Source organism: Hirundo rustica, chromosome 17, assembly GCF_015227805.2.
Source record: "Hirundo rustica isolate bHirRus1 chromosome 17, bHirRus1.pri.v3, whole genome shotgun sequence".
Lineage (NCBI taxonomy): Eukaryota > Metazoa > Chordata > Aves > Passeriformes > Hirundinidae > Hirundo > Hirundo rustica.
This window is the reverse complement of record NC_053466.1, coordinates 6,546,394-6,571,212: the sequence shown is the minus strand read 5'-3', so window position 1 is coordinate 6,571,212 and position 24,819 is coordinate 6,546,394. Positions and strand designations below refer to the sequence as shown.

Below are 24,819 nucleotides of genomic sequence, written 5' to 3'. Positions count from 1 at the left end.
AAGCACATGAGGTGCCGGGATCCACACCATGTTGAAAGAAATGGCAAGGCAGGCTGAAACATTAGCACACTCATATTGCAAAGATCACAGGCACAACAACATCGTCTCAGCCTCTTGTGTAACCAGCAATGCTGAGCAGGTGCCATCAGCAGGGTAATGTACAGCACCCAACCAGTGCACACCAGTAAACTAAGGCAGCAATACCGGGAAATTGTGACAATTGTGAACCACTTCGGTCAAGTTAGGCATCAATCTAACACAAATGGAAGAAAATGTTGCCAGCGGATCTGTATCTAATTAAAAAAATTAAAATAAACCTTCCCCTGCCTAGCAGTGGTCACTATGATTAAAATCCTTCCATAGGGCACCTACCAGACAAGCCTTAAAAAGAAGGATGAAGGTTCTATGTTTAGCTGATAAAATGACATCCAAATCTAAAAATCGGCCGGCAGAACAATTTCTTGACTTCCTGATCATTCCTTATTCTCATTTGTACATATAAAAGAGGAAATTTTGTGTCTTTCCCTGAAGATACCCAGTGCTGGCCATTTCTTAATACACAAATTATATGTAGCCCAGGTCTCCTCCTCCTTACAGCCCAATGTTTTCTTTCACTTGCTCTGCATAACTCTGTTTAGTGGATTTTGCTATGGAAATGAAGATGGAGCAGTTAATTAGTCCATCTTAGGGATTTGCACGAGCACGTGGGAAGCTCTAGGTCAGGGCATCTGTCTGCAAACACAGTGGTCAATTAGCACGAAGAACATTCATCAACAAGTGCTGTTACATTTTTCACAAGCAACCTTTCAGCAGACTCCCAGCCACGTTGTACAGCAAGGCTCAGTTGTGTTAGTTAAGATTCTGGAGGCTGCTCTCCCCAAGCACTGACTCCACTCATCTTCCCATTCAAATTGAAGCTGTCTTTTGTCTGATGTATGCACGCAGCGGGGCGATGGAAGAGTAACCCATCCTGGCTGCCATGGAATAATAATGGCTGTGTCAATGTGCCTGTCTATCTCCTGCCTGAGCATCTCTCACGTGCTCCCCATCCTCCTCGCAACTGCAGCTGCGATGGAAGCTCAACCCTGACAAGGCAGTGCTCGAGATGGAGGGAAGCTCCTCTCTGGTGTTATTAACAGGAAGGGGAGGGAATGGAGGAGCTAATTGTGCACACTGCAACTCCTCCTGAAAATAGGAAACTGAGTTATCTCAGTGTTTCTTATAGAGCTTTATGCATTCAAACTTCTCTAAATGAGGAACTACACCATGCATTACGCATCGCCATAGAGATGATTGTATACCATTACCCAAAATTGAACTGAGTCTGTTCAACCTACCCTGCACTCCAATTTGTCACAGAAACAGTTTCCCTGGCCCATTCATGTAATGAATGTGGATATGAAGTTAATGCCAAGGAAGATAAGCACCCTCAGGGTTATTTAAGCCTACCCTTCTCTGTCATTCCCTGCAATATTTCTTAGGCAGCATTATATAGGAGTTTTTGAAAAAAAGAAGCAGAAGTGGAAACAGGGTAGTGGCACATCATTCAGATCTGATGCCAGCATTTAGTGACCTTGCTGGGTGGAAACTATTTTACTGTTACCTATTTCAAAATCCAGCAGGATCAATCTTAAAATCTGTTTTGTTTTTAGAGAAGATACTGAAGGACATAGCACATGAGCATACTTTGTCAGGCCAATCTCTCTCCTGTTTCTACAGAAAACTTCTCAAATTCTTCAAATAAATCACATTCATCCATTGAAGTGTGAAATGCAGACCAGGTTCTACAAAGCAACAAAGTCATATTTCAGAGGCTCTGTGCTTTGTCAGGGCACTCTAGATGAAGTCCTGTCCGGGTGAAATGAAAGGCTCAGCTCCCATGAATACCATTCAGGTGAGAATTTAACTCTTAATTATCCCTTTTAGCTTCAACACAACCATTCCAGCAATGAGGCAAAGTAAAGCCCACGGAAGTGACCGAATCAGACTCAGAGAGGATCACTGTTCAGCCAGCCTTTCCAGCCACTGTTGAAGCCCATCATCACAGCCAACCCAGAGATGATGCCTACGCTGCAAAACTTTGCAGGATTCTCCATCACTGCAGCAGCAGTGCCTGTGTGCTGGATCAAGCCTGTACTTGGAAGACAGCAGCGGGATCGAGGTGCCTTGAGATGCAAGGCTTGTAAGCTGGGAGGTTAAAAGCAGCATTAGAGAATTAGGTGTCCAATTCCCACTGAGAACTACTGGTAATTAGTATCTACAATAATACAAAGACCCATGCAATTAGTATGCAAAGAAGCTTGTGCAGAGGGCAGGCCGGCTGAGATTTAATTTTTAGGGTTTCCACAGCAATTTTATTTGTGACCTAACACTTGATTTTTACCTTCAGTATTCCTCTATATCCCACCTACCCTATCCTTACTGCACATGCCAGCAAGATTACAAAACAGGGCTTATCTACAAAGAGCATTTCCCTGCTATGGAGCCTGTGATGTCCCTCAATTTAAATTGCAATGGTTTCTTCTTTGAAGGATTGCTAAGTGGCAAGAACAAAACCTATGACTGTCAGGCTGTAAGCATCACAATTTCTTATGGCTTTACAGCAGAACATTAGGACAGGATGAAGAATTAGCTGTGTCAAGGAGAAAATTTGCTACTGTCAAATTTGTTTAGTTATTCAGAGTTACAAATATGATTTGCTGCTACCAAAAAATCAACTAGGCTTTATTAAAAGTGTAATTTGATACCCGCCTATAAATCTCTTTAATAAAGGTGTGGTGGAAATGATGTTATCCACATATAAAGATTAATCTCTATTTAAATATATATAAATTCAGGAAGCTGAACGATGCCAAAGCTGAAAGGCGTCTTCTAAAGTGCGAGGGTGCTTTGTTACTCCTAGTAAATGCTAATTCTTTTTGCTACCGCTTGGTTGTACTTTACATTTAACCACACAGTCCTATTTATTAGTCTCGCTCTGAACTTTCACGGCATCCCTTTCATCAGTTAAATTCCCCCTTTCGAAACAAACATCTATTTGAACAAAAACAGTCTTTGGGGGGGAAAAAAAAGAAAAAAAAAAGAAAAAAAAAAAAAAGAATCAAAGCATTTTTAGTGAAATGAAGTTTTCTGGACTGAATTACCCAGCCTACACCATAGCATGCTCAGCCAGTGGAAATTATTTAGGAACAAGCGAGGGACGGGGCCAAAGGCCCGAGGCCTTTATCTGGGCGGATGATTGATGTGCTGCGGGCCCCGCTGTGGCGAACAGCGATTTTTATCTGTTGCCAGCAGCAACAGGCCCGGGGCGCAGCGTGAGGCCCGCGGCCGGCGGGGCGCGGCAGCGGCCCGCACACAGGGACACACAAACGGCCTTTTCAGCCGGACAGGTCTCGTGGGGGGCTCTGACATAAAGGGCCCTTTGGAAAGGCTGGAATTGTCAGCCCTTTGATGGCCGCATGCTGGGCCATTAGCTTCTGTTACTAATTTGCGGTGCATGTGAGAGGGCAGAGCGGCGGGAACACCTGCGAGCGGCTCGGGCGCATTGTGGGACGGGTTTTGTCAGGAGAGACGAGGAATAAAGGACGAGGCATAACCCTTCCCTCTAAAGGGCAGATGACACAGGCTATTATCGTTTCCAGCCATCAAAAGGACGGCTCTGAAGTAACATCAAGCCTTCTAACTCAAACCTGGAAAGGCAAAGAGCTAGGGAAATTCAGAGTTAATAAGGGGCCAGCTCTAACACAATGTGCCAGGCTTCTGCAGCAACTTTTTGGGGAGAGGCACCCTTGCACACCAGGATACTGAAGAACAGCACACAGAATTGAAGGATAAACCATCATTTGTGGTTGTATCGGTTCTTAAAGTCCGCATATCCTCGAGCTCCTGTGTGCAAAACATATGAGGGGGGAAATAGAAGTGAAGATGGGGGTGTGCATGGCCAGAAGTGGAAAAAATGCCATTTGGAACTGTTGGGGTAACTTGTAAACCCACAGATTCCTGTGCTCTGAACACAACATGACATTTTTCCACCAGCAATCCCATGGAGCATCAAAGCCTCCACACAACTGGGCCAGTGAACACGCCCAGAAGGTCTCCCTGCCCCACGCGTGAGCTAAACTGAGGCACAGCAAACAGCACGCCCCAGATCCCAGAGCAAGATTACAGGAGCGCTGGGAATACAGCACAGACCTCCTGTCTCCTCCTCCTGGCTTTGAACACAAAACCTCGCTTCCTTTGTTGGTTAATATTCAGGATGCAGAAATTATAAGCATTCAAGGCCGAAACTTTAAAGATTAATATAAAAGCAACTTTTGTATTACGTTTGTGCAAGCAACCAGAAAAGTACGCATTGTAAAATAATCCACAAGTCGTACTACTGTAGGCCACTGCAGTGACTAATGAACATGTTAACTTCCAGGCTGAGTTTTGCTGGAATGCAATTTTCCCCACCAAATTATAAAGTCTACTTGAGTAAAAGAATAATTTACAACTCTCACAGCACCATGGTGTCACAAAAATACCACTCCAGCAAAATTAAATAGGCGTCAGAAAGCACCACAATATCCAAACAAATCCAACCCCAACTCCAGTCAGAAGGAAGAAAGTCCACCGCGGTAGACAGAGCTGCACTGATGCTGAAGACACATTTTTATTGAACAAAATTTCTGTAAAACATAGTTTGCAGAGTCTGTATTCACACTACAGCAGAGCCAGGAACCAGAAACAGGGCCCCACTGCATTAAGCTACCGGTTTTCAGCCCTGGGACATGAGACCTCCAGCTTTGCTGAGTACTTCTTAAACGAGCTGTAAAAAGGTAGCTAAGAAAAGCAAGCCTGTGGTCAAGATGGCTTTGCATTCAAAATATAGAGCTCTGCAACTTTTAGTGATGTTTTTCTTAGGTTGTTTGCAAATTGGAAGAGGTTGAAAACCACGAGCAAGACTCCAAGTGAGGTATGAGAGAAACCTACCATTATAAAAGAGGTCTGGGTAAAATGGCAACAGACTTCAACCAAAATGAAACCCAAATAAGTATTAAAAACACATTACTAGGAGTCTGGAATCAGAAAATGCCATTAGCAAGGCTCCAGGAAGTTCTGAACCTGCATCCTCACAATGCGACTTTAATTGCTACTCTTTCCTACCTGTGCTTCCAGCTTCACAGCAATTGAACACATTTAAATGTCTGAAAACCTCAAACCATGAGATCAAACCATTGTAAGTTTATTTTCAATGACATGTTTGCCTTAAGTTTCACAACCACTGATAAGAATTCATTCCTTTTAAAGCAAATTCTGACAAAATCAATCAACTTGAGAAGGTACTGGTGAGTGAAAACCACCACACTCAGTAAAGCCACAAGTCACAGCCACGCTGTGATCCTGCTAAGCTGACAAAGACCCACTCCCTTCTCCAGATTGTGTTTTCTTGGGCTTCCTTGCAACTTTCTAACTGCTGTCATTGACAGAGATGAAAATCCTACTGTTTTCCCAACCATTGTCCAAGGCCAGTGAGGTAAAGAGCTACCTGAACAGAATACCCACAAGGATGTTTGCTCAAGGCAGACAGATCAGAGATAAGGTTTTGGTCAGATCAGATGTAAACCATCCATGATGTGAAGCAGAAACTAGTCCTATTGAGGATCTTTCTTTCACACTCCATTTCTCAAGTAAAATAAAGAAGAAAACCTCTAAAATCCCTTCCCTTGTCTCCCCAAACCTCTAGATAAACCAGTTGGTAGTGCCAAATGTGCTGTTCAGAGGCTGAACCATTCACACACCTCATAGATAATGATCATTCCTGTCGAGCCCACACTTCAGAGCTGGCAGGCAGCCCCCAAAGCAGCTTTGATTCTGCACATCTTCACATTACTCAGTCCCTCCACACAACCATCTTCTGCTCACTTTCCGTGACTGTCCAGCACAGCACTGAAGAAAATTAATGTGAAACTGCCCTTCCAATTTTTCTCTCTCTTTGGAGAACCTGCCCTCCCCTTTGATCTCCCCATGAGCCTGTTTTGATGGGTGACCCAACCACCTGAACAGAAACTTTGAAGTGTAAGTCACTGAGGCAGCGTGTCAGAGCACTTTGGGCCAACAAGATGGGCACCATGCTGACACTCTAGTTAAAAACATGCCCAAACTCCTCCTTTTTAGACACCAGATTAATCTAAAGTTCATTTGCATTGCTCTTCATGCATGTTTGAACACATCCTTTTCATTTAAACTGCATTGCCTACAACTTCCATTATTTTTCTCATTCAATGTTGCAGTAGTGCTGGAAACTTTCGAGGAACTGATTTCCTTTACATTTGCGAGAGTATTCAAATTTCATTATTCAGCTCCAAAAGCCAACTATCGCATCGATTCTGCCAACCCAACAGCTCACTGGCCATCATTCAACTGAGGAACTCAACAAGAAACACTTTCCAAAATCCCTGAGCTGGGTTGCTGCTTCCCCCCCTTGCCCAAAATGATTTCAAACCCCCTGAGGTGAGGGATGAAGTGGGGCCTGACAGGCCCCTCTGCCCACACTCGTGCTCTCTGCACCAACCAGGTGCAGCCCATCAGCGCTCCAGAGGGTACGTGTCAGCTTGTGCTAACTAACATCCTTCAGATAAAACCATTATCTTTACATCATTCATTGGCCTTTATACAAATAAAGTCACTGAACTATAAACACTGCAGTAGAATCTTTTTTTTTTGGTGTTGATAATGAAGGCTTTGGCTTTTATTTCCCACATGAATGTGTACTTTTTTTCCAGGAAGGAAGGTAAAGAAAAAAGGAAGGAAAGAAACAATAAAAAGGAAGGGCCTTTCTTCTCACTAACTATTGCAATTCCCTTGAAATATCAATCAATTCTTACCCTCCTTTCTCACATGGGATCAGATATATGTATTTGCAAGAACAGCCCATATAATTCCCTCCCTGCAAATGCTCTAAATAGGATCCATAAACAGGATTCGTATAATGAAGCTGATTCTGGCATGACTGGAAAAATTCTACATGTTAAGAAAAATTTTTGAAGAGTGATGTACTGTGAGAAGTATCATTGTTTGTGCGTTCTGAAATACAAATATGCAAATATGGACATGATTTTTTTTTAAAAATAAACGAAGTCTTAAATAGTGCCCAAAAATAATGCAGCCAAGCTTGAGAAATAGATGTAGATATGAAGGTCATAATTATCCAGCAGGACTAATCCAAAGAGATTAGTTGGAAACGGAAAAAGAATGAAAACAGGGGAAGTGATAAACACATGAGACGCAGCATTTGGTTTCAAAGTGGGCCAGGTAGCTTCCTTGGCACTCTGGCAGCAGGGAATTCTTCAGACTCTCAGCACATTCCAAGGGCAGAGAAGCTGCCTGCCCCAGCTCCAGCCCATTGGGTGGGCACAGGTTCAGGGATCATGCTCCCTGATCCTTCAAAAGTAGCTGGGTTGGAATGGAACCACAGAGATCTTCATACCACCCTGCTGCAAATCTGGGCAATAACTCATGTGACTCCAGGCTGCAAGTTAACCCGAATTAGGTGTCTGATACTCTAGTCATCACACAGTCTCCAGGAGAACGAGACTCCTGGAGCAGGCATATGCCTCGGGTCAGGATGAGCAGTGGGGAGTACTTGGAGAGAGCCACCAGGGCACAAGGGAAATGCCAAGGAGCATTTGGTTCTGCAGCTTCACAGAGGCACGGCCTGCTGTCCCCAGAGCTGGTGACTCCTGGTCCTGTCTAATGCCAGTGCCTTGCCCTCTGAGATTCAGCTTACACCCTACACCATCACACCCCCTGGAACACGCTCTGGGGGCAATTCTGGATATGGTCACTCCCTGTTGCTTCCAGCCTATAAAAACAGGAAAGGACACTAACCTGATATTATCCAAGACAGAAGGCTGGGAAGAAGAGGAAAAAAAAAGGGGAAATGAAAAAAAAAAACAAAACAAACCCCAACAACACAACAAACAAAAAACAAACACCAAAACAAACAAACAAAAACAACAAACCCAGAAAAAAACCCAACAAACTTCAGTTTGTGGGTAATGTTTCAAGAATGAAATTTTCTCAGCTAGTCTTTTCAGGTGCCCTCCATCCCCCAGCCTTCAAATAAGCATGATATGCTGCAGCAACAAGCTTCACAAGTCTGGTGTTCTAGGAAGGGCAGTGGTTTAGTCACCTCCTCAGTGTTCTGCACAACAATCAGTATGAGGTTCATCGCTATACATCAAAGATGTGGTTTGGCTGTGGATAATTTTTCACAGAACTCTTAAAAGTGATGAGTTAAAAGCATTTATCAGAAAAACCAGTGTAACAACAACAAAACCTGCAAAAAATAAAACACAAGGAACCAACCACTCAGGCACACACACAAGCTTCCAGACATTTAATTACAAAATAAATGCATATGACAGACATCAACAAGCCTACAGGAAGATTCCTGCTTCAGTATTCAATGCAGCCTCAATAAATATTTCAAGGTTTCAAATGGATGCTTTGCAATAGCACAGTTTCCATTTGCACAAGTGCCAGAAGGAAGAATTCAAAACAGGCTTAAAGCAAAACCAGAGTATTTTCCTGTAAAACTTTAATTGGGAAACTGACACTATATAATCTGTACATCATTGCCTTCGAGCTGTTGTTAAAAAATTAAAGCTGTATCAAAAGAACTGCTTTGTTAAATTAACACGTTATGCATACCAGACATAATCCGCAGCAGGAAAGGAAATAGCTTTGAGTCCAAAATGCACTGATTGCTGTGGCTGTCATTGACAGAGGCTGTGAGCCAAACAATGTCAGCAGACTAAAGCATCTCTCATGCCTCCTGTACGGACACCCGCCCTTACAAACATCCAGCTTTGATTTCAAAACCTGGAGAAAAGCAGCAGATGAGCAGGATTTCATCATGGTGATTATTACAGCTTTGTGGTGAAATCACACCTCACATTGTGTGAATTCAGTGCGCAGTTTTGAGATGTGCAGGTACGGGGTGAGGCTGTGCTGTCAGAGCCCAGCTGCCAAGCCCATCTTTGCTTTTGTTCCAAGGCGAGCAATGAGGAAAAGGGGCTGGAGTGCCCAGGGCTGGTGTGATGGCCATAAGGGCTCTGGACCAGCCACCGGAGCCAGTCTCCCATGAAAAAAGACATCCCAGCCCCTTGCTCCAGCAGGAGGCAATGCCCTCCCCACGCTTGCTCAGCAGCATCTGCAGGAGCCCAGCCACTACCAGGACAGGCACCTGCAGTGTGGGGAGCTGGGCTGCAAACTGTGGCCTGGGACAGAAGCTGAGAGGCTTGGTTTGAGGAGAAGGATGGTCAGACAGGGACATGCAGCACAGAGCTCCTTACACTCTAAGCACAAGACAAAAAAAATTAAGTGGATCTTCAGAACTACGTCACTTATTCTAGTAAATACTGAGTAAAACACTCTCCCATCTACACACCTCAAGAAAAGGCTCCATTTTAAGGCCAGAGACACTCAGGCACTGAGGATCAGAGGAACCTGCCCAAGGCCTCTTTGAAAGTACTAATTTAAAACCTCATTTACTTAAGGTTTCTCTCTGAAATCCATTCTGATACTGAAGTCTGCTCAGGAAATACATGCCAAAAACAAACCAAGTACCCTAAGTTGTCCCCAGGATATGACCACCTTTGCTGTTAAACCTCTGCAGGCCCTTGTCACAGTCACCATCACTTTGGCTTCAGATCAATCCAGGCTCATCACAGGCTACACTTCAAAAAGCGATTTATCACTTCGTATGGCCAAAGTCCTGGCAACACGACAGACTCAAAGAGGCCAAGTTTTCTAAAAATATGGAGCACGTTTCCTCAGAAAAGCCCGGTTCTCTCACGTGTTTCAAGTTGTTCACCTCCGAATCGGAAGCGCCAAAGTAATTTTGGAAGATCTGAATGATAATGTAATTCTTACATTAATGTAATGTAAGAATTTATAGTTTTGCACACCACGGTCTGGTACTTTGTTCTGTGCACCGCGAGTCTGAGGCAGTGCTGTGGTCTGCAGTGGTGAAGGCGGGTTAACAGTTCTGAGGCTTTCAAGATAAGCAAAATTTCCCTTGACGTTGTAAACTCTTCAGGTGGTTAAAGACAAGTTTCTGCTTTTTTTAATGTCTTCTCAGAAAAGAGCTCACATAATTTTATCAGTCTCTGGGGTGACCATCAGATAACCAAGCTATTCCTGCCGGAACCACTCAATGCATCTCCCCCTTCCTGTCACTGGCAATCCACAAGACGACCAGGGGATTCGAGCTAACCACAGGGCTCACAACTTCGCTGATTAAGTAGGTGGGAACTGATGCCAGCTCAGCTCAAAGTGTCTGCTCTGCTAACCAGAAGCCAGCCGCAAGCTGTGGAGGGGGATGACCACAGATAACACACTGATACTGAAACCGTTTGGTGAAGCTGCAGCTTCCTGTTCGAGTGCTCTTGCAATCTCTTCAAAATGAATCTTCAGCAGGAAACTGGCTGCAGTTAAATAGGCTGTTTGGGTCGTCATGTGGCGTCTATTGCTGCCTCTTGTTTTCAAGGGACCATTTATTATTCTCTCCTGCCCTCTTCTCCAGCTCTCTAGAAATGAACTGAATTAGGGCTCCTCAGAGAACAAGTCTTTAGAAGAAAGGAAAAATACTCAGGCAAAGTCTGTGAGCACCCTGCACCCACCACAGCTCGATGCCTGCCAGTTACACAGTGCTCTGTGGCCTTGGGCATCTCCACTGTGACATCCTAATCTTCATGACTAGAGCTCATTTTCTCTTAAATCAGGATGCTACTAGATGCTATTAAGCAGCTTTGGAAGAGACATGATTGCATGGAGAAAACATGTTGGTTTGATCTAACTTTGGTCACAAACCTTATAACCATGTTTGTGTCAACACCTGCTTGTATTTTGCTATGAGGAATGCTTGCAGAGAAAGCCTTTTAGAAAAGTTATTTTAGAGATAAAATTTTGAATCTTTGGTTCATTACAAGTATCTCACTAAATTTAGCTTCTCAGCTGTTCAATGCTGCTGCTGCCCTGCGGGTGATGGCAGAATTTCATCAATCCAGTAAAAAACATATATGCTTTACCCACCTCAAATACAACAATTTTTCCCTTTGGTGATTACCAACTGGTCTGAGAATGCTGCTGCACGAGTTCAAAGCACACACTAAACAGTCTGTACCATCCCTCATCTACAGCACTCTAATTGCTAAAGAATGTCCAAAAATTGTCCTGCTTTGATTAGCTGATTTCAAGGGCAGCATGAACCATTTCAACCCCATGTCCAGAAAACCCAAGAACCACACATGATAGCTTCTTACTCAACTCAAAAGTTTCTTTTGTTTACAGATAACAAAGTACCAGTCTAAAAAAAATGAATTGAGGTTTGCAAGTACCTAGCAGTTACATCTAACATCTTCCCAAAAACTGCCAGTGTCCTGAGGCTTTCTGGTGAACACATGTGGTGAATTAATCAGACAAGAACATTCCTCAGGATGCTACAGATCTAGGCTGTAAGTGTTCAGGCACACCAGGTCTTATCCGTCATATAGCAGAGAGATGAAATGCAGACAGTAAAGGTATGAATCAGGCTACATTCCTGTAGAAACCACTGCAGCCACGTCCACAGTGATGTAACTGTATGCCAATTTTCCGTCATTCTGGTTGCAAACCTCTGAATATTCACAACCAGAAGCACAGCATCTGGAAAGTATCTATAAATAAAGCAGTTAATGCCATCAAAATGTAGATGTGATACCACTTGAGCGTGTAACTCAGCAGCACTGTGTAAGGACTGCTAGTGCTCACTGGATTTTTTATTGTATTTTTGAGACACATACCAACTCCATAATCAAAAGCAATTTTGAGCACAGAACTGACCTCAAGGTCACAAAACTCTATGGCAGACTTCTCTTTCATTGGAAGTACATTGTACAGCCAGGACGTCAGCACATGCACACCGGATGGGCCACAGGGCTAATTGAAAAGCAGCTTTGGTGGTTGTATCTGTTCCTAGAGCAGGTTAGTAAACCAAACTTTATAACAAGTAATGAAACTGAAAGTGCAACAGAAGCAGACAATTCCCACAAAAACAAAGCAGAGCTCAGAGTGATGAAAAATTGTTTTACTTCAACCTCAATGCCTTTGAGTGTCTGACCTGTGATGAGCTGAGAAGAGAGAACGCAGCTGCAATCACCTGAAAACTATGCTGAAACACAAGGCATTCTGAATTGGAACTTAAAAATTTCTCCACGAAAGTAAGTATCATTGATCGAAGGGTTTTGAAACAACTTTTGGATACAGCAGTGCTTGAATTTCAGAATTACACCACTGCCTCCCTAAAGGAATTTAATAAAACAGAGACAGGGAACAAGCAGAGAGTATTTGGCCTTTCCACTTGCCAGATGGTATTGCAAAGACCTCCCACTCAGATGTGATTCCCATCTCACACCCAAGTTACAATGGTGTCATTGGCATTTCTGCCCTTGCCCTGAATTCCCTGCCTTTCTAGAACTGCAGTTGGTCCTCTTACATCATACAGGAAGTCTCTTACAGTTTCATTTATTTATTTGCTATAAAAAGGAGGAAGGACACCTTTCTAAAATGTGACCAGCAGATCATGGTGACTGGGGCTGGTGTTGACCACAAGTATCCGTGATGCTGAAATGCTGAGGCAGCAGGAAGTGAAAACACTGACCCTGTGTAGAAAACATCTCACATGGCTGACCAGGGTTTCCATCTGAATGCAATGCAAGCACTGCAGATCAGAAAGCTGCTCTTCAGCAACTCTTCTACTGTTGCAGCAGGAGCTGAACAGTTCCTGGAAATTCAGCCCAGAACCCCAGACTCCTCCTGCCTAAGCCACCTGCACAGGGCCACCAGCATGGAGCCCCTCTGTTCTCTCACCCCCCAGGGAATGGAGGAGAGCTGCCTTCCCACTGCAGAGGAGCCGCATGGCCCAATATATTCACATTTTAGCAGCCAGCTCAATCACATCCAGGCTGAAACACGAAGTGAGGAGAGAAACCTCAGCCTACAGCAGATTTCCACCCATTTGCAGCTTTCACAGCAGAGCCCCCACACCTTCAGCATGTTATCAAAAGTTTTCTTTGGTGTGAGAACTGACTTAGGGTTGCATCTGTTGTTTTGCTAAATTAAAGCTGCATTTTTATCTTCTGTTAGGACAGGAAAGAAACTGAAGATACCTCTCGCCTATAACAACAAATCCCAATAAAAAAAAAGTGACAAAGAAGAAATACAAGTGATGAAATTGAGTAAAACCCACCAACCTACAGGAACCCTTCCCTACACTCTGCATGTGCAGTGACTAGTTTTACCATCACCCAAAGAACTTACCCTTTCTCGACTATTTTATTTCAATACAGCTTAACATAGGGAAAAACATTTTGGGACTGATAAGCAATCAGGGTATTCCACTGAGCTGAACAATTAAATATTTGTGATGCTTCAAGGTGACAGGCAGTGTTCTCGAATGCCAATAACACCCACAAAGTTGATGCAATAGATCCCTTTTCCTTGATCTCTCTTGTTCACCAGCTATCAAGGCCAACAAAACATGTTCATCTTTTATTGCCGCAACTGCATTCTGCAGTGGGGCTGTTATTTCCTCTGCTGCTCCCCTTACCTGCTGTGGTTTTGGGCACAGTTTCTTCAAGGGCATAGTGAAATATGAGACAAAACAAGAGAGTGTGAACCCCTTTACCACCCACCCCTGTGAGTTTCCTCTGAGGAACCTACCACAGCACCCAGCACAACAAGCACCAGTGCATGGACAGCCCTCAGAAACAGTCTATTTTAACCTTCTCTGTAATTATAACACACCAGAACTGTCCATTCTCACTGCACGAGGCTATCAGAGAATTTAACAAAAATCAAAAGCAATTTCCCCAAGAGGCCCCACACTTAACCCCTGCTCACCATGGCAGTTAGGTAAGGAGCCCTGATTCTAATCAGCTGTCTGCTTTAATCATCTTTTTGTTGGCTTTGGTAAAGGGAAAGGAAAGAGAGTTAAAACAAGGCAATGGATTCTAAGGAAAGAGAGCCATGAGAGCAAACAACAGTGTGAAAACAGCTGAGACAGACAAGCAAATACCCTGCCTTGCTACACAAAGGAAGCTACAGCACGTACATGACACAACTGCTTCACGACAGTCTTAATAAAAAAAGGTCCAGAAATAAAGACCAGATATTCTCAAAATCCTCTGCCTTTCCTCTTCAGCAGGATGTAATCCTTTCCAGGCTGGTGAATTCAAGATGGATTTAGGACAACTTTTCATTTTAGCGTGCAAGGCCAGTGACAGTGAGGTTATCCCAGCCCAAAAGCCAAGGAGCACTGGGAATTTCGGGGGATGCGGCTGTTTAACAATAGCATCTTTCTAGTCAGATTAGAGATCTGCTCCCCCCCACTGCCCCAAGCGGAGGGCAGCGGCAGGGAGATTAAAAACACGGGCAAAAATCACACACAAGTCATATGTCCCATCCCTCGAGGGGCTCACAGTGTCAGCTGGCTGTGCCTCCCTGCAGCTGGGGGGTTTATGGAAATCAGGATCATCCCGTCCCGCTCCGGCCGCAGGGACAAAGGGGCACCACGGCCGAGCCTCCGAGGCAGCCCCTCTGCCAAGGCCACTGCTCAGGCAGGGGGAAACTCAGCCAGAGAGGGCCCTTTGTGCTTGCTTATGGCCGTGGAGATGAGTGAAAATCCATGGGACTTTTCATCCTAATTAAAAGCAGAGGTCATCTAAGAAGAAACAGACTTTCAGAAAAGGGAACTTCTAAAGGAAAGTGTGTTGTAAGGAAGTTCATGGACTTCAATATTTGTAAAGCTGAAGTATGTAGTTTATTTATGTTTGTACTTCTGCTTAAGCTTTTCATGGGATGTTTCAAAAACCTTCCAAAGAGCTCCCACGAATCTGGAATAATGTGTGTACTAATTACTCAGCTCATTTTGAGCTCATGGCTTATGGGACAGTCCCTGGAGCCAAGGGGCCAGCTCCTCAGCTGGCTTACAGCAACCTGGCTCCATCCCACACAGCCCTAAGAGCAAACAAACTCTTTATTTATTCAGTGAACTCAGCCTGTCCAGGTGAAGTCAAGCATGGGGATAGTTTTTGTGAAGTGAGGCTATTTAGGAACATGGGAAAAGAAAACCAGTGGAAGTTAAAAGCTTTGGACTGATACCCACCATTTTATTCCTGGCTCTCTAAAACTCCTGGTATTTTACAGGGAAAACTCCTTTCACAGTACTTTACGTTTCTATTCCATATTACTATTTTTCTATCTTATAAAATCCTTTGTGCTGTCATTGCACTTGCAGGCCACACTGCTTTTTTACAGTCCCTTTCCCTTTTCTCTGTCTTCTTTGAAGACAGAGTATTGTTCCACCTGAAGGGGACCTATCTGCCATTCTTCTTCTTGTCCAGAAGAAAAAGACAATTAAAGTCCCTCTTTTATGCTTGGCATCATGGCAAAAGGAGATTGATAATTATTTTGGAATTATTACTCCTTTATTCATAAATCTTGTCCAGAAAGTCTTGCTCACATTGCCAGCCCACGGTCACGCTATTGTAGGAAATACAAATTCAGTTTTATCATTTACCTTTGGCTCCAGCTCAAGGAATTTTAGATTCATAACAAGAGCCCTGTTTCAAAAATTGATTTTTGGCACAGAAAAATGCTAATTTATCAAAGGTCCTAAAATACAATGAATTTTCCAGCCCAGCCAAGAAATGTTACCCACCCACAGAAGAGATTTTTCATTAGTGTGTGACAGAGCAGCAGGTGGAAAAACCCTGTTTGTCACAATTCCAAGGTGCCTCCAGTCACGGAGCGTGCTTCCACACCATGAGGGAAGCACACTCAGGAATTCCCAAACAGAAGCATGACATGCTTCCTTGCCACAATTTATTTATCTTTATATACAAATTTATTCTTCTCATGACATCAGTTTGCGGCCATCTCAAAGACATCAAGGTATACAATCATCCACAGGATCCATGTGGGAAATGGCACTGACTCAAGGTCCGTGCAGAAAAAATGCTGTTGAAGATACTTTTCCAAGTGATAATTTGGTTCCAACCTACCAGCACAAGAGCATCCTCCAAGCACAGAGTGGACTGGGGAATTCTGCTGCTATGATCTCCAGTGAACCCCTGGAACCGCTACACCAAAGCTATGAACCTGCAAAGCTCACACCGAGGATTTCTGGCCTGAGAACAGTCTCCTTAGCAGGCACCATCTGCTTCAGGGTTTTACAGGACTGCATTGAGCTGGCACAAAACTGAGAGGTCATGAAAAGAGCTTTACAGGGGATATAAACCTGCAGAGTCAACAGTTCCTTGGCTGATGACTTCCCAGCACTTTCCAGCCTTCTGTACCTGTCCTCCCTCCCACTGAGGCTGTTGAGCTGGGCACTATGTCTGTGCTGCAAACCAGGGGAATGCAGCTCAGAACTGGCTGTCCCGACAAGTGCACTCTTGGGCACAAAGCAAAGAGATCTGACAGGGCAAGGTGGTTGTGGGCAGCTGTGTTGGGCAACAGCCCCGCTGTACAGCAACAATGAGCACACAGCACAGGAGAGGAGTCCTGGATGGTTGTAAAAATCTTTGCCAGCAAAGATCCAAACTGGCTGGAAAGCCAGTTCCAAAAATGAACAAGATAATTTGAGCAGAACAGTCAGGAAGGGGCAGACTGAGGTCCAGGCAGACTGTGCCGTGGGCTCAGGGTGCTCAAAGTAGGCTTTGCACTTGCTTGAGTCACCTCAGGTTCAACTTCACCAGGGGGATGAGATAACTTTCTCCTGCTGGGTCACCAAGCAGAAGGAATGAAGGTTGCAGATAGCACTGAGCTGACTCTGGATGACCCAAGAGTCTCTGCAAGTCTTATGGCGCTCTGCACATTTCTGTCTATCCATGAGCTCCAGCCCGAGTTATCTGAGACACTGGTTTCCGGTGCTCAACAAGGAAGATGTAAAATCAACAGAATTTGATCAGCTGCCAGGGATTTGACTAGGCTAAAAAGACTTTGATATTTTACAGAAGCTCAGAATAAAAATCAGCTGCTGCTGTTGCCAAGTGCATGTTACTGTTTTTATTTGAAAAAAACCCTTTCAAGAACAAATAAAACCAAATAACGACGTCTCATCCTCCTGTACTTTCGTTCCAAGGCACACTCAGACAGGTTGGCTCACTGGCTACCCATTTGCCATATGCTTTCAAGTTTAGTCTTTTATTCACTCCCATATTTTAGCCCCTTCCATTTCAGAAGACAAACAGCTGCACAGATGCTCTATAAATACACTACATAATTTATTAGAAGAGGTTTTTTGTTTATTTTTTTAAGCTACCACATATTCCCCAGCTCTGTCCTTTTCCATCCTCTCTACAAAACTGAGTCAAGTTCAGCTGCAGTTTGGGTTTGTCTCTACCGTGTCCTTAACCTTATAAACAACTGCAACTTTTTAGCCATTAATAACAAACTGTATGTAGTGATCTTATATTCATTGTAACTATTTTATAACTATATTTGGTTCTAAGTTAACTATCAGGGAAAAAAACCCCCAAACTTGACAAGCATCCACAGGGTGGATATTTATCAGTGATATACAGAAACCTCAACTAATTCTAACACTAATTTCTGATTCTCTGTGTACTCGTTAACAAATCAGTGCATTTTCAGGTAGACAGGCCTCTCATCCTGTTACCAAAAAGAGAATCTGTTTTGTCTGCTCAGAGGACAGGCAGACCTCTCTGACTAAGATCACTAATCTCACTTGTGCATGCAGAAAATGTGACAAATGGCTGGAATAGTTTATCACCCAAAAGGAACCATCAAGTCATAGAGGGAATGAGATACTAACCTCCATAAACAAACTGGTGCTCTATTTCTCAGCACAGCGGAAGTATACATTTAATGAGATAAGGATATGAAACAGATGCTATTGATGAGAGAAGGAGCTTGCAGCAGCAGTACAGACATAGAAATGTCTTGTCCTAAGTAAAAGTGAACGCCATTTGAAACTTCATTTTGGGAAAAAGTGTTATAAGAGATTTTGCCCCTGGTGTGTACAGGAGACTCTGGAATTATGTGCCAGGTCACTGTTACTGCTGGTTTTGAGGCTCAAATTAAACCTAGGTGCAGCTGGAGTTCACCAGAGGTTATGTGGTAACTTCAACGAGACCAGAATTTCACAACTATTTCAAGCATGCCCCTTATTCAGGCACCTAATGTTCCATGGGAAGCCTGAAGTCAAGGAAATTGCTGGAATATCCAACACTCAGGAGTTATTTAGACACTTGCATTTACTTTTCTTCCTGCTTGTAGCTCCAGAGTCTGCACTTTAAGGATGAGGCATTTGCTGAGCTTTTTCACCAATGAGCTTGCTCTGACTGCCTGGACAGGCCTTGATGGTTCAGCTGGATCAGCCAAACCTTGGACTGAGATTTTTTTCATGCAAGATTCCTACTTTAGGTTCTAAGTTCTCTCTTTGCAAGTGCTCATTTCCTTAAAACGTGCATTTTCTACAAACGTTTTCTGAAAGCAAACATCTCTGCAAGGACAGCTGATGCAAGTGAACGGCGAAGAGTGCGGATTCAGAATGAGGTAATTAAAACTGAGCACACACAAAATAGTTTGTGGTATTTAAACAGCTGCCGATGGAACCCAGTACAAGAACTTCACTGAGTAACGATACAGATCATCATTCCACAAGTCTTCCACAACACAAGCCATCAGCAGAGCTATCAGGAGGAACACCCAGCACAGCGGCGTCTCCACCGTGCCTCCCCGCTACCACCGCTTTCACCATGTCTGGGAAACAACCCGTCCCACGTAAACAGGGGCAGAGCCAAAACAGCGACTTAATGTTTCACAGACAGCTGCTTTTGTGAGAAACTGAAAACTGTTATAGATGCTATGGACAACCCCTGGTGTGGGGCCAGTTGTCTGAATCTGGTGGTTTGAATGTCTCTGTGCCACCTGTGAGAATCCGCTCCCCATGGGAGTTCAGGCCAATGAGGTCTGGCAGAAACTTGTCCCCACACATACACAGAGAAGGAGCTAGTAATTTTCTCAAAATCATTTCTCTGAGAAACAAAAGTAAATTTCTGAATAGCCAGCAATGGAAGAAAACAGTCCTATGATTTATTGGCCTTGAGACTCTGAGAAGAATTCCTTGGCCTTTTTCTATTACGATTTTGCAACCTATGTTATAGCCACTGGGAAATTGTTTAGTTCCCAAACCAGGCCCTCAGTCATAAAATCTGTGAAGATGATTCATTATTATTTATGTGGTGCCATGGGCATGCATGGCATTTTACAGACAAATAGAAGATAAAGCATCCTCCTTTTGAAGCTTTGGTGAATCTGATTCTCCAAACGTATGGAAAGCAGCACTTAATGGGTCCTAGAGCAAATTCCTCATCCCTCAATGAATTAAGCGATGATACTCACCTGGGATACTGGCAAGATCTAGACAGGAGGATACTTAGTAGACATGTAACTACTGTCTAAAAATTTGTGACGTTATTTCATTAAAACTGTGAGACTTTTCAAATCGTATGTTATTCTATAGTGGCTTTATGATGAAAATGTACTCAATCTTGTATTGTGAATTTCTGATTATATGCATGATAGCATGGGACAGTGTTGCTATGAGATCAGACCATAAATTCTGCACTGCCTGGCAATTTTTTCTCTTTGTGCACTGTGTAGAAGCTCAGCAAGTTCCATCACCCTAAACTTACAACATAAATTATTGAAAGTAAATAATTCTGGTGATTATTGTAAAAAGAAATGTGTTCCAGGCCTCCACATCAACGTTCTCAAGTACATAAAATCCACCCTTGTTCTGGTCCTCTAGAGAATGAGCAGCTTTAGCTCTTGGTATGAAACTGTTTGGGACCATTCACCTAAAAGGCAAAACTTTATCACGGCAGAGGTTGCGAAAACAGCAATTACTGTCAATCAGTGTAGGCAAGGATTGTTTGCTGGACTAAGACATCCACGTTCAGATTTGCATATACCTTCATCTATAACCTTTGCACTACGCATGATTTACTGGCTGAACAACCAGGGTATCATATCTCCCCACCATACATTTGTTTTGAGAGTCACATATAATGTGATTCCAGGAATTTTCATGTTGACTTTGCTAAGCCTCTCACACCCTCTCCTATTTCTGTATTACTCTACTCAGTGATGTCTGTGCCTGCCTTTTTGGACAGCTGAGCAGAAAATGTACCCAAAACAAACAAATTAATCCACCTCTACATGAAGAAACATCATTATTGCACACACAAATAAGGAACATATGAACAGAAATGGACAATTAAACATGTCTGGTACATTGCATACACAGGCAGACGTGTCCTGACCCTGTAACACCACCCTCAAATATTGTGGCACTCCTGTGAAGGAAATATCAGCAACACCCTCCCCTGAAAACAAGCGAGCTTGTTTTGTAATTCAGAGCTTGTAATTAAGAGAATATTGATTTTCTTCTTGTTCACAATGGTGAGGGTCGCAATTCTTTGTAAAATGAGAGTAATTGTGTATTCGATTCTTGTATTTAACACACAAATGAAAACCTACATGGGGGAGGGAGGAGAGGATGGAAGCATCTCCTGGTGTTGAAAACTCTCCCCACTGAGGTCTTGCAATTCTTCAGAGGTGACTATCTAGCTGAAATACACCATAAACTAACCAAACCCCCTCTCCCTGTAAGTATAATAATAAATTAAGAAGCCCCCAGGCTCTTGATGCCCTCTCACACATCAGGGCTGTCCCCCTGCCAGGTGCACAACAGCCCTGTGCTCTCACCCTGTTTCTGTTCTGCATTTCTTCCATGTCAGTGGCTGTGCAATAGGTAGTGTAAACCTCTGCAATCAACATCAACAGAAGTGAAAGAATTAGCTGTAAAATGACTTACGGAGTAGCCTCTTCCTGAAAGCGATTGAGCAGAACTCTGTGGGAGGAAACAATATGCCACAGTAAGTAATGCAAGAGATTCTGTGTAATGTAAGATAAGAATCATTTTGCGATTCCCTCCCCCAGCCCAGTATTCCTTAGAGGAAAACTCCGCAACCTCAAATGATCTCCTGATATTCTGTGTGCTGCCACAGCAGTAACAGCCAGAGAGCACCTCCAGGTGAGGGCTCTGGGGCTATTTCAGACAGGGTTTCATAAGCCAGAGCAGGGCTTCGACAGCTCCTCCCGACCAAGGTAAAAGCTCTCAGCGTGGGACACGTCTTCACAGCAGCAGGACGCACACTTTGAACCATCCCTCTTCAGGACGTGACGGCACCTTCCTGGGAACAGCACGCGCACGGAAGGATGCTCTCCAGAATCAGGATTGCACATTGTGCCTCATCGACTCCAACTCTCAATCATGTAATCAAATATCCCACTTTCTATTCCCCTCTATGAATCTGTGAGCCTCGAGCCTTCATTGCTGCACCATTACCATATGACAACTCTATCTGAAATAACAATAGCAGCAAAGCACTAATTTATCATCTCTCAGAGCTTTAATAAGCATTCTGTCCCTTTTGAGTAAGTTAAATTACATTGTTTACTCCTGCTCTTCATTTCAGCTCCTCCTGCTCCTTTCTCTACCACATCCTTACCTCTTTCACATGCTGCCAAATCATTTGGTTCTTTTCCTTCTCATTACACCAGCTCCAGTCACTTGGATCCCTTTCCCCTCTCTCGACCAAAGGGTTTTGCTGGCAATGGCTTTCTCAAAGCAGCTAAATGAATTCCACCTCTAGCTCCAGCTGCTGCTATATGCCTTCTTTTCGGAAATTAAAAAGGAGCCAGGAACACACAACACCACATAACCCAGCAAGTACTCTGCAGGCCAATTTCCAAGTGTGATTTATAATCATGATGCCCTCACTACATGATTTTATTAAACAAGATCCAGGGAGTCTTAGCAGTCCTGTTTCTAAGACTGATGTTCTAGTGGGTACCAAAAATACCCAATTGTTGCAGGCTGATCTTGAGGATTGTTTTGTCTTTTTGCAGCAGTGCCAGAAGTTATCACGTTACTAAATCAGCACAGCACAATACCCCAAAGAGATTGATGCAAACTGATTGCAAATACTTGTAATTTTTCACCAGCAAGATAACAATCCCTTTGTACTAGCAGTTTGAAAACCTTTTGATCAAAGGATACATAGATATACACAGAAACCTTTTCCAGACTCCTGCTCTCAGTGGAAGATGCAATTGCCTTGCTGCTCTGCCCACACAAGCTCTGTGCCACTGGTTTGCACCTGCCTCTGACACCACACAGGCAATTCTCCAGCCAAGTGCCCATGGAGGAAAGCTCCCAAAGCAAAGCACAGACCAGAGCAAAGTCCTGCAATTATGTGGGTGTGGGAGGAGGGCTCCCTGTTAACCCTCTCACCAGCTGGCACAAGAATGAAGGTGCCAGACAGAAGGAAGGATGTGAGCCAGCTCTTACACACGTGACTGGGTGCTAGTCCCCACCCCTGGCATGCTACACCCGCACCTCTGTGCTGCTGGAAAAGGACGGCTTCAGTTCCACAGGGCAGCCTGAGGCAGCAACAACACTGACAACAGCATTTGAATTCCCACCTTCTGCATACTGCACACAGATTCGGCCACCACCTTCAAACATTACAGGAAAAAAAAAAAAAAGAGTAGAGATTTATTTATAAACCTCCTTAATATGGACTGCCCAAAAATAAAGCTACAGACCAGTGAAATGAAGAGCAGTGGCATTTACCTCTCTTTTTGAGAAAATGACAAACTTATCCCTCTCTCTAAGTACTCTATACCCCAAAGTACTCAGCCTTGTATGGAAAAAGGTTAATAACAGTATCCTGCTATCTACATAAGTATGTCAAACAGCTGAACACAATTATGTGTTCCCACACTTTGGAGAGCTTGATCAGGCAGTTCACCTAAAGTAAACACAGAAATGATGAGGAGGCAAATTACCTGCTTGGAAAGGCAGGAGGAGGAAAGGAAAAAGGGTGGAAGTTCTCACTCCAGCCCTCCATCAACTGAGATTTAACCAAGAATGACAAGCTCTAACAAATTGGAAATAATAACCAAAAACAGAAACAAGAGGTTTCATTAGAAGCTTCTCTCTAGGGAAACAGCCTCAGAGCATTTTCACTCTTGCAGTTATTTTCAATCTTTGAGCTTTGTGCACACGCAAAATGATTTTCTGGGATGGAGCAGACTCTTGGACAACGAACTCAAGCACACTAACAACAGACCTGTTTTTCTTAAGACAACTTTCAGGCATCTCAAGCTGTCCAAGAACCCCAGGAATCTGCAGACCACTGATTTAAAACCACAGAGTAGAAAACAATAAAACCAGTTGTTGGATAAAATGTTACATCAGAAATAATTAAAACTGAATGGCAATTGACTCTGGTATTTTTCATATCCAAGAGCCTCTTCTCTCTTAAAAGTTTTAACATCAAATTTCCTGAAAATCAGCAGTGAAAAAGGGTGGGGTTTTCCCCCTTCCTCAGAATTTTTATGGCATATATAAAAATTATTAACTGGTGAATACTTTGGAGTCAACTTGCAACAATCTTTTCCAACAATTAGGTTTCTGCACAGCCATGCCCCACACTCTCCAGGGCTGTTTGCATGCATTTTTCTGCACATCTACCAAACCACTATTGCTTTCTTGGTTAGCTGGGAACACTGCAGCTCTTTAGGCAGATCCATACCAATTGTGACATGTAGCAACTCTGAAAAAAACCCCAGCTAATATCAGCTATGAGTGCCAGAGCAGAACTGTCTGCATGCAACTGTGATGGATGTTCCTAAAGAAAAAAATCTTTGGGGGTTAATACAAACATGGCTCAGTCAGTATGTCTCTATATCAAGATCAAATAATGAGAAAAGTAATCAATTGTGGCTGCAAATATAAGAAATCTTAGTGGAAGTTTAACTTGGCATCTACCCAAAGCTGAAGAAACCTCCTTTCACAGTGAACGAGTGCTTGTCTGGCAGGAGTAATTACTGGGGCAAGCCTTCAGCTGCAACAACTTACCGAGGCTCTTACCTACAAGGACAGGAGCACTTACATGAAGGGCTGTCAGAAAACCCTCACTCTCCAAAGAGTCTGTTTGCTGTTGTGGTCAATTTTCTCCTTGTCAGGAGGGCCTCAAGCAGCAGGATACAATGGTGCCTGTGGTACCCAGGCAGCCACATTCCTGTTGGTGCTGTACCACCAGCACAGCCCCTGCCTGGGACCTCTGGCTCACCTGAGACTGAAAGCCAAACCAGCTCTTACTGCTTCAATACAGGCACCCAGGGCTCAGCTCTGGCCCTCAAACACTGCCTGGAGAAACCATGGCAGGCAGGAAAGGGGCTGACAGACACACAACTCCAAGCCAGGATTGTGACCCCTGCAGCCAGACAGAATCCCAACCTCTAGCTCCAGCTGGACAGGAGCCCCGAGCAGAGCCTCAGGGAGGGCAGCAGCCCCCTCCACCTGGCCTCAGCACCAGCTTTTCCCTCTTCCAGGGCAGTCTGGAATACCCAGCGTTCCTAGGGGAGACTGTTATTAGTTAGGGGCAAAATGAGTATGGTCTGTGCACTTAACGATGCAGAAGTGGAGCTGCACTGAGGTGGCATTTGTGCATAAAGATAAATGGCTTATAATATTTTGCAGATGATGTGCTCTTTTACAACTAAAGATTTTTGGTTCCTTTTAAGCCCAAGGTTAAAAACAAAACCAGACAGCACAGACAAGACATTTCAGTTATGTCACAGAGTGAATTATTTCTACCCTGGGATAGCTCTCGTGTTAATTACACTGGA

The 24,819-nt window shown here is 43.7% G+C and overlaps 1 protein-coding gene across 18 annotated transcripts in view; it reads right to left on the bottom strand.

Moving 5' to 3' along the window:
• Nucleotides 1-24,819, bottom strand: part of FBRSL1 (fibrosin like 1) — a 503,813-nt gene that overhangs the window by 251,142 nt on the left and 227,852 nt on the right. For 16 of the 18 annotated variants that reach the window (XM_040080795.2, XM_040080801.2, XM_040080796.2 and 13 more), the window contains exon 4: nucleotides 20,933-20,968. The exons of the other annotated variants lie outside the window; for them this stretch is intronic. In XM_040080795.2, coding sequence (XP_039936729.1) covers nucleotides 20,933-20,968 — 36 coding nt within the window. The remainder of the gene's footprint in view (nucleotides 1-20,932; nucleotides 20,969-24,819) is intronic. 18 annotated transcript variants of the gene reach the window in all.